The 9979-nt window shown below is 47.7% G+C and overlaps 1 protein-coding gene across 2 annotated transcripts; it reads left to right on the top strand.

Annotated features, from left to right (window-relative positions):
* Positions 1 to 1403: 1403 nt before the first annotated feature.
* LOC118431275 lies at positions 1404 to 9269 on the top strand. 2 transcript variants are annotated; one of them, XM_035842390.1, is made up of 8 exons: positions 1404 to 1518; positions 3764 to 4524; positions 4870 to 4972; positions 5271 to 5380; positions 5830 to 5979; positions 6649 to 6795; positions 7060 to 7277; positions 8155 to 9269. In XM_035842390.1, exons 2-8 carry the CDS (start codon positions 3925 to 3927, stop codon positions 8360 to 8362), a joined length of 1536 nt encoding a protein of 511 aa, XP_035698283.1. In that variant the 5' UTR covers positions 1404 to 1518; positions 3764 to 3924; the 3' UTR covers positions 8363 to 9269. The 2 variants fall into 2 exon arrangements, with proteins under 2 accessions (XP_035698283.1, XP_035698282.1); XM_035842389.1 differs by lacking the exon at positions 1404 to 1518 and adding an exon at positions 2253 to 2371.
* Positions 9270 to 9979: the final 710 nt, after the last annotated feature.

Raw genomic sequence — 9979 nt, 5'->3', positions numbered from 1 at the left:
GAAAGAAGTACTGGTGGTTTTAGTACTAAACTGTGCAGTTAAAAATAGACTGAACCAAAAAAAATAACGGTCTACTTTTCACACATCAAAGCACCATTGATATCTGTGGAAGCAGACTACAGGGATTATATTTTCAAAGGCATCGTGTTCTTGTTTCTAATTTTGAGATTATGTGTTTAGCCAGTCAATTTTAGCCATGAACTTGAATCAGCACAAAGTTAAGTGAAGACTGTAGAAAACGTTTATTTTTAATGCAGTTGCAATAATTATGATTCAATGAAGGTGCTTATAGTATGTACATAGCAAGCTTCCAATCCATGGCATTGTATTGGTGTAATGGTTAGAGCATTTGGCCAAGAAACCAGAGGTCCTAGGTTCGAGTCCCATGTCATCTTACCAATCTTGTGCCCTTAGAAAAGGCACTCACAATGGAACAAGACAATATTGTTTAATATATAGTCCTACATGAAAGGCAGCTGGGAGTGTATTTGAACTGTCAATACATGCGATTTGACGTTGATTGAATTTTTATTGCAATTTCCTATCATTTAATTCAATTTAGTTTACGTCTATCATAAGATTCTATACTTTGTAGCTATAGAAATGCTAACTCTCACAGAGCACAGTGAATAGCAAGTCAGTGAAAGAGTTCAAGACAAGACTGGGGCAGGAATGGGGACTGCACCCAGACAGACATGAGTACCACTTCTCTTACTGATGCTACCACCGCCACAACTAGGACAGCCTTATTACCCGCAAGGGTATCGACTGGCTGTGGTTCAAGGTAAAGATTCAAGGTAAAGATATAAATTCTACAGAAATGGGCCTGTCTTGCAGTTCTGAAAAGATGCGTTAGATGTCGCTGTTACGCAGATCAAGCCATCATTTTGCTGAAAATGGAGGTCCTGAAACTGATGCTTTACATAATGATATTCTATTGCCGCCGATGGGGAAGGCATTCTAGCCCTCCCTCTGGAAACAGCGACTTTATGCACATTTTGGTCCAAAACAGGCAAATAGCAAGTAACTGTTTCAGGCCAGTTTGAAAATTCAGTCAACTAAGTTTGAGCATTTTAAGACAGGCTAGATCAGGCTACAGAGACCAAGGACTCATAGGCTTGCACAGACAAGTACTACAATATTGAGCGCCCCAGCTGAAAGCTCGGTATGGTGGTTGGTGCAGAAGTCATGAGGTTAGAAGTCTCCAAGCAGACACCGGTGAAGTTTTTCCCAGCTTGCCTAAAACTTCCGTTGGTATGGTGTTGCCGTGTTTTCTTAGCTTTTGGTCTTCCATCATCGGACTCAGCAAAAGATGAGAAAAATACTGCACCTGGAAACCAGCAAACTCAGCGAAAACTTCGGTATAAGAGACGGCTAGGAGCCTGATTTCGAGACTATCGTGCCGTCCGTGCCAGGAAGAATGCGCGGGCTGTCCTGGAATGTTTCCCGCCAAAAATAGCGTCGGACGAGCGGCTACACATATCAGGTGGCCGTTTTCCCGGAAAGACCTTCAGAACCGTGAGTGTTTTTAATGTTGCAATTTTACTGTTGCGATGTCTGCTGTACGAATGAGAACAAGTGCCGTAATTCAGCTGTTTCTGTTGTTTGTTTTTGGTTTCTCTTGTGAGTGTGAGTTTTGTCTGTAGTTGGAGCATCAGTCGACGACGTCACGTACGGAAAGGCAGCAGGAGTTGTAAGATGGTGGGATAAGCGGGAAATCGGCTTGTGCGAGGAGGATATATGGTTAATCTTAAATACAGTAGAATTATTTTGTGGTGTTTATGAGAACCCGTAGAAATAAGTGCTGGAAAGCTTAGAGATAGACTGTACTGGTGTTAGGTCCATATAAATATTATATTTCCTCTTTAATGATGTTGTCCCGCAAAAGTGGTAATTTCAATATTCTCAACTTGACAAATACTTCAATAGTACCATCCAAACAGATTGGTGTATAATAAAATTCATCTATTGTGTTCTGTCTGTCTTATTTCTACAAAGAAATTGTCACAATGATACCCATAACGACTGGATAGCTTTGACAAGTCTGATTTGAAATTATAGGTAAAGACGTCTATCAAATTAGATGTTCTGCGCCAGTGGTTGTGAAGGAAGCATAGGATACGTTGTTGTAATGGCTGTCCTTAAAGGAATTTTTCTCGATCATAAGGGTTTGGAAGAGAAAAGAAACCCACTAGATCCCCTCGCTCTAGTCCGTCTGTTTTAGAATGACTTCATGACATCAGCGACATTTACAGTTTTGCCGCGATCAGATTTCGCCCGTCCCAAATAGAACCCTTCTCGCCAAATACCGCCCTAACCCAGCACTCGGCCGGGATGTCCTCTTCTATATGACCTGAACTACTATTCCTCGGTAAATATGCACAAGTTTCAACCTTATTTCATTGTTGTGACGACTATTGCCATCTCCGTGCCCTGATAGTGTATCTTCTTGTCAGTTAGAGTTGTTTGTGAGGCTGTGTTGTCCCGCGGGAGAACACAGTTCTCTGTACTTGTGACATTTTTCTGTTCTCCCAAAACGCGCCCGGCATGCACGCTCTCCGTGTTAGTATGTTGTAATAGTTATACTAGTCATCTCATCTCCGAGCAGATGTGAGGTGTGGCTCGGTGTTTTATGCGTTTTTGCGTCATTTTTGCCGCTATTTCTAGTCGTCTTCGTTTCTACTTATTGCAGATTACTGATGTATAATCTTGTGCAATTTGATGTCTGCGTACATCTTAAATCATTCATAAACCGAATCCTTAGAATTTTAACATTATCAAAACCAGGTCAATGCACACAAGGCAACGTGGATAATGCATAATGTAGTGCCATTTTGGAAAATCATATTTCAATCAAAAATTATAGTGTTAATATTTTATTATCATTATTTTTATTACACTATCAATGCTTTGATATGTTGCTTACAACGGCGGCAATTTGCAAGAATAACAATTTAGCGACTCTTTGTTAACAATTGCGACTCGTAATTCAGCCATCCAGCTGGCTGTCTGGAGGCATGTTGAAAGTCTTGTTGTTTTGAATAAACCAGTTTAACACTACAAGCAAGGGGAGGCGGTGAGCTGGAAACGCGGACTGCTTGAAAGAGGCACCAACTGTTGTAAAAAAAGATGTTTCGAACGGGTTGCACCACACATCTACTTGAAACTCACTTTTATTACTAGTATGTGTGTGTGTGGGGGGGGGGGGGGGGGGCATTACAGCCAAATCGGTTGTGGGTTTAGTAGATGTTAGAAAATGTGCTTAACTTGTATATAACCCTATCTGTCCAAAATCTAGTGTCCTTTATGTCAGTCCTCGTTCTTATGCAGTGATATGTTAACATGTTTACTTGTTCATACTGGAAATTGCCAGTCTTTTCGTCGATCGGTCGGTCTGTTCGTCGACCGGTCGGTTCGTCTGTCGGTCTGTTCGTCGATCGGTCGGTTCGTCGATCGGTCGGTTCGTCGATCGGTCGGACATTCTTCCGTCTGTCTGTTCGTTTATCTATCTGTCGTTCTGTGTGTTGCTTGCTTTGTACTTGAGTAGGGTGTATTCGTCAATTAGTCTGTCGGTTAGTCTGTTAGTCCATCGTCGGTTAGTGCAAGGAGGTTTAAAGACAGACCTCAAACGTTAGTCGGTTAGATGATTTATACTTTTTTGATCGGTTGCTTGCTTGCTTTATTGCTTGTTGCTTGTTCTTTTATCTCCTTTATTCATTCATACATACAAGGACTAAAACTATGCCCCTTTTTTCGTTACCAGGCCGTAGTAGTTGACGGACCGCCGTCGGACCCCTACACCCGACCTTACGTCCGTAGCTAGCAGCCCGGCCAGACCCCAACAGCACGCCGTAGGTCCGTGAGAACCCACCCGGCCAGACCCCCACATCACGCCGTAGGCCCGCGACAATCCGCCCGGTCACCATGACGGCCCAGGTGATGCCCGTGGAAGCCATCCTTGGCAAGCCGGACTTCAAGTACCAGAAGGTGCAGTACCGGCGGCACGTCTGGCAGCCGGGCTTCGGGCCTACAGAGGAGGAGGCCCCGCCGGCGCTGCAGGCGCAGTCCGGTACGAGCTCGTCGGCGGCGGCGTCCATGTACATCCGGAGTAAGGACTACGGTTTCCAGCGGAACGTGTGGCAGCCGGGAGACGTGCAGTACGACTCCGAGCTCGGCTCGCAGTGGAAGGCCCCGGAAGGCTATGAAGGGGTTTACGACGCCTCTGTATGGGGGATCCCCACCGACGGGGACATGCTGCCGGTCATAGACATCGACTGGGACGAGCTCAACCGGCGGAAGATGGAGCGCGATGCCCGGCTGGCCGCCGAGGAGGAGGCAGCGAGGCGGGCGGCGGAGGCGGCGCTTGCTGCCGCCGGGGCCCCGCCGCCGTCCGGCCCGCCCATGAACCGGGCGGACTACGACAGGATGCTCGGGCTGGGCGGGCAGAAGGAGCTGGGCGGCCCGCTGGGGGGAGAGTACGTCACGCCGACGGAGGAGGACAGGCCGGTGGACATGCAGGAACGGGTAAATACAATGTCACTTAACCTGTACAAATACAAAGCGCTTCAAATAGCAGTTAGTCATGATCAAGCAACTGGAGATGATTGTAAAAACGGTCAGACCGTTCAGGTAGCGTCGACTACACTAGTCTTTGACTCCTTGCCACATCCGCTACGTATACCTTTGAGTAAGACAGTTGAACACACACATCACTATCACGTATCAGTAGACTACTAAGTACCTCCCTGCTATAGTGATTGCACAACGTTGTGTGGCCAAAGGGCTATTGAAACTAAGATTGGCGCCTCCCTATGCACCCTATGCTCCCTGAGCGACCCATTTACCGTACCGTACTTCACCGTTCCCCAGGCGCAGCCCGGCGGAGGCGGGATGCCAGGTGGGACCGACGCGCTGGCCGGAGACTCCGCCGCTAGGTCGGGGCACGAGCTCAACAGGAGGAAGCTGGGGATAGGTCCGTGTTGCCACTGTTGTGTATCTTTTATTTCTACAAAAGTGGTACTCGATACAATACCAGTCCACAATGTCATCTTGCATTGATTCAACTGCCTGCGTCTCAAAGACATGAAATGCATCACACGACACCAGTTTCTTGATAATTTTTTCTAGTGACCCACCCGTCTCTTTGGCGACAGGACGTACGGCAAGACGTTAAACCGGGCGCGTATTATCGCAAAAATCGCGACCGATCGAATGCACGAACTGCTTAACACGGTACCAATTTTTCTGCAATCTTTTATTCTCCACAACAGTGGCTCGCAAGTCCACCATGCACGACCGGACGTACGGCAAGACGGCGGAGGGCGGGAAGGGCGCCGAGCTGTACAAGAGGCGACAGAAGCGCGTCGTGCAGTTCTCAAAGGTAGGTCAATAGTCCAGTGGTTATAATGTTTTTATTTTTTTATTTGCAAATAATTACCAGCCCGGATGTCAGACTGTTCCCAGGGGCTACACAGGCCAACTCATCGGCTCAAGAGCCAACATGCCCCCAGGAAATTCTACAACAGGCTCCCTTGGTTAGACCCTGCACGATAGATGTATAGAAGGAAGTAGATGTAATTTGGAGATCGGGCGTAGGGTCTGGTATCGTGCTAAGTGGTTTAATAGTGGTCCGGTTTCTGTATCTAGAAGTCGTGAGTTCGATTCCGGCTGTTTTTTTCACCGCACATGTACGATACTGGAATTATCACCGTGTTTGTTGGAAAGAGCTGAGAGGATTTCAGCGATGCAATGAACCTGTAAAAAGTAAATCTGTAAAACTGAGCTGAACTGGATCGATATCACTTTCACTTTTTAATTTCCCTTTCCAAGGAGGACATCCGCAGCTTCAAACCCTGGCTGTCGCTCATCTACGTCCCTCCGACGGAGGTCCTGCCGTACTACGGCAAACAGTTCAAGGAGGAGCCCGAGCCGACAGCAGAGCCTACCCCAGCCATGCCGCAGAAGAAGCCAGGCGGGAAGGTGATTTCTTTCTCACATTCTATCTCAGTCATGAAAACGTCTTCAGGACAAAAATTTTAACGTGAAAATTTGTCTTCGTTGGTAAATGTCATTCTGGATTGAATTGTAATTTCCAACATACAAAAAGCGGACCGTAGAAATGGTTCAAATTGCACTGCAGCTGTAGGTGTCACTGCGAACAGATGTGTGATACAAATACAGTGATATTCTGTGCACTGGGACCGCATCTGTAAGCAGCGACACCTATCGCTGCAGTACAATGTGAACCAGTCAGCATTGCCTTGAGGAAGGTGACAGACGGTCACTGAAACGTCTGTGGAAATAAAGCAAGGGTTGTGAATTGAAAGACAAGGACAAAGTCAGACAACGTCAAAGTTTGTATTTGGTACAGTGTATGACAAATAACACGTATTGTCGATGTCAACAACTACATACTATCTACATGACTTGCACTGATCTAACATCATTACTCAATACATGATATAATTTCATGATGCGTTTCACATTGTTATGGCGCGATTTCTCTTTTGCATAGCATTGTATATATTGGCCAGGTAGACAGATTAGAAGTAAGAACATGATAGAAGTAAATTGACTATTTCTCTAGTGGTGCCAGGAAGTGTTGTTCTGCTGAAATGAAATGTGTTTCGTGTTTTGAATCTCTCCCAGGTGATCCCGAAGGCTCCGATGACGCCGTGGAGCGCCGCCATGCAGACGTCCGGGGACGTCGAACCCGCCTTCACTCACCTGAGGAAGCGCGGCGCGCCGTTCGCCACCTACCTGGAGAAGGGGATGATGGGCGACCAGCCGGAGACGGTTTGTTTGTTTGTTTGTCTGTTTAATTAAATGTATGTTAATATTTGATGTTTTTTATGTACGTCACTGTTTGTCATGAAGCCCAGGTGGCGTGCCCGAGGGCACGTCACTAATGGATTTTCAAACAAAGTCTCATAAAGTTATAAGTCTCATTTACAAATGATGGATTGTCTATTGAAGTTTGAAAGACTGGCCAGCGATGTGGTGGCAGTGTGTTCCATAGCTATGTATATAGATTTATGGCACGGTTTGTTTTTTGTTCAGGTCGGCGCCGTGCAGGCCGTGATGGGCGCGGCGGATGAGAAGCGAGGGAGCGCCGCCGGCGGTGGGAGAGGAGGCGCCGGTGATGGCGGGGCGTTCGCGGGAGATGGCGGTGGCGTCGGGGACGGGGCGTACGGCTCGGGCTTCCACCTGGAGAAAGTGAGCCCGGATGAGCGGGGGGAGCTGCCGAACTACAAGGACTTCAACCGCACGGCGAAGGGGTGTGTAACTTTTGTCTGTTTGTTACCACAATATACTTCAAACAGTGACGGGTTTATGAAGGCATAGATCACTATCCCCCTCCTCCAATCAGCGTGCGTCCTTTCTGTTACACTATCCCCCTCCTCCAATCAGCCTGTGTCATTTCTGTTACACTATCCCCCTCCTCCAATCAGCGTGCGTCCTTTCTGTTACACTATCCCCCCCTCCAATCAGCCTGTGTCATTTCTGTAACACTATCCCCTCCTCCAATCAGCGTGCGTCCTTTCTGTTACACTATCCCCCCTCCAATCAGCGTGCGTCCTTTCTGTTACACTATCTCCCCTCCAATCAGCGTACATCCTATCTGTTACACTATCCCCCTCCTCCAATCAGCGTGCGTCCTTTCTGTTACACTATCCCCCCCTCCAATCAGCGTGCGTCCTTTCTGTTACACTCTCTCCCCTCCAATCAGCGTACGTCCTTTCTGTTACACTATCCCCCCTCCAATCAGCGTGCGTCCTTTCTGTTACACTATCCCCCTCCTCCAATCAGCGTTCGTCCTTTCTGTTACACTATCTCCCTCCTCCAATCATCGTGCGTCCTTTCTGTTACACTATCCCCCTCCTCCAATCAGCGTGCGTCCTTTCTGTTACACTATCCCCCCTCCAATCAGCGTGCGTCCTTTCTGTTACACTATCTCCCTCCTCCAATCAGCGTTCGTCCTTTCTGTTACACTATCCCCCTCCTCCAATCAGCGTGCGTCCTTTCTGTTACACTACCCCCCTCCTCCAATCAGCGTGCGTCCTTTCTGTACACTATCCCCCTCCTCCAATCAGCGTTCCTCTTATCTGTAACACTGCCCCCTCCTCCAATCATCGTGCGTCCTCTCTGTTCCAGGTGGTTCGCGGTGGAGGGCTCGGAGACGTACCGTGAGATGACGGAGGCGGAGGCGGCGTCCCGCGGGATGTTCGCCGTGAGACACATCGACACGGAGGCGGACGTGTGGCGGCCCGACCCGAACGTGGTGAAGGCGATCCTCCAGGAGCGGTCCCAGCTGCAGATCCCTGCCGACCTGGTGGGCTTACCCGAGTCGGAGGAGCTATAGACGGGCCGGTCCGCGAGTAGCCCAGTGACCATCTCATCGGGAGCTCCTCGGTGTCTCTTCGGTGCAGGGAGTGTTGCACGCCCGCCCAGTTTATCAGCGCACGCCTGGGATTTTGTACGGTGTTGGTTTCAGTTAGTTCACTACGGGACAGCAGTAATAAAGGCAAGGTCGGCTGGAAAGATAAAATAGAGATCAGATAGGCTGTCAGAAAAAGGCCTATGTCGAGTATCACTGGGGCCGGGAAAACACCCCTACACCGGCCGGTGGAGATGGTTACCAAGCTAGTCCGCGAGGGAAAGGCAAATAACTAGTATATTGCCACGTGTACAGAAAAAAAGAAACTCGCTCAATGCGAACTAGGTTTCGACTCTCCAAAGCTACAGGAGCCGGGAGTCATACAGGCCCGTTTGAGTGTATAGGAGATACAAAATACGATAATTAAAGTGAATCGTGTCAAGGGAGGTGAAAATGTAGGTGAAAATACAGGCAAGGTCTGAGGAACGCGGTCGGAAGAGCTATAGGCTGAGTATAATACAGAAATAAAGCTTTATTCTGTTGCAACTTGAATAGTATAGAAACAACCAGAATAGTTTCATAATGAGAAAAATAATCTAAAGTCTTCAACTCTAGACATTTGACTCACCGGAATTGTTTCGACCGAGTCTGTCTGTCTTCTTCAACTATCTGACCCGAGTGCTGTAGACACGTTTTTTTTCGCACCAAGAGAGATCATCGTTTGCAAAGGTCTAGATTTCAGCTATGCTTGTATATTGATGCTGTCTTTGCTACTTATAAGTTGACTTTAGGTCATTGATACAGTCGTACATAAGATGAAAAAGAAACAAAAATGAAAATGTGGAGTTATATCAAGTTTTAAAGAATATCATATTAAAGGTTGTCGAACCAACCCTGGTGTTTACTTGTGTGTGGATGGTGTTCAGCACCAGGGACAGGTGTGTTTACCTGTGTGTGGACGGTGTTCAGGGACAGGTGTGCTTACTTGTGTGTGGATGGTGTTCAGCACCAGGGATAGGTGTGTTTACCTGTGTGTGGACGGTGTTCAGGAACAGGTGTGCTGGCTTGTGTGTGGATGGTGTTCAGCACCAGGGATAGGTGTGTTTACCTGTGTGTGGACGGTGTTCAGGAACAGGTGTGCTGGCTTGTGTGTGGATGGTGTTCAGCACCAGGGATAGGTGTGTTAACCTGTGTGTGGATTGTGTTCAGCACCAAGGCCAGGTGTGTATACTTGTGTATGGATGGTGTTAAGCACCAAGGACAGGTGTGTTTACCTGTGTGTGGATGGTGTTCAGCACCAAGGACAGGTGTGTTTACTTGTGTGTGGATGGTGTTTAGCACCATGGACAGGTGTGTTTGTGTGTGAATGGTGGTCAGCACCAAGGGCAGGTGTGTTTACTTGTATGTGGATGGTGTTCAGCACCAAGGACAGGTGTGTTTACCTGTGTGTGGATGGCGACAGGCACTTTATCCTATGGACTGGTCACACTTTATCTTACAACTGACCCATATACAGAGTAACACACCAGCTACTCAGGCACGGGGAGGCTGGAGACCACTGGATATATCCTCAGTATTTAGAATTTATTGAAAATATGAAAA

Source organism: Branchiostoma floridae, chromosome 15, assembly GCF_000003815.2.
Source record: "Branchiostoma floridae strain S238N-H82 chromosome 15, Bfl_VNyyK, whole genome shotgun sequence".
Classification (NCBI taxonomy): Eukaryota; Metazoa; Chordata; class Leptocardii; order Amphioxiformes; family Branchiostomatidae; genus Branchiostoma; species Branchiostoma floridae.
The sequence above is the reverse complement of the archived record's forward strand: the minus strand, read 5'-3'. Positions and strand labels throughout refer to the sequence as shown.

What these genes read in the sequence shown, in the direction of transcription:
- LOC118431275 (XM_035842390.1), top strand. Translation starts at nt 3,925, where the DNA reads ATGACGGCCCAGGTGATGCCCGTGGAAGCCATCCTTGGCAAGCCGGAC. An exon ending in CGGTGGACATGCAGGAACGG is followed by an intron (nt 4,525 to 4,869) that starts GTAAATACAATG and finishes ACCGTTCCCCAG; the next exon opens with GCGCAGCCCGGCGGAGGCGG. An exon ending in TGGGCGACCAGCCGGAGACG is followed by an intron (nt 6,796 to 7,059) that starts GTTTGTTTGTTT and finishes TTTTTTGTTCAG; the next exon opens with GTCGGCGCCGTGCAGGCCGT.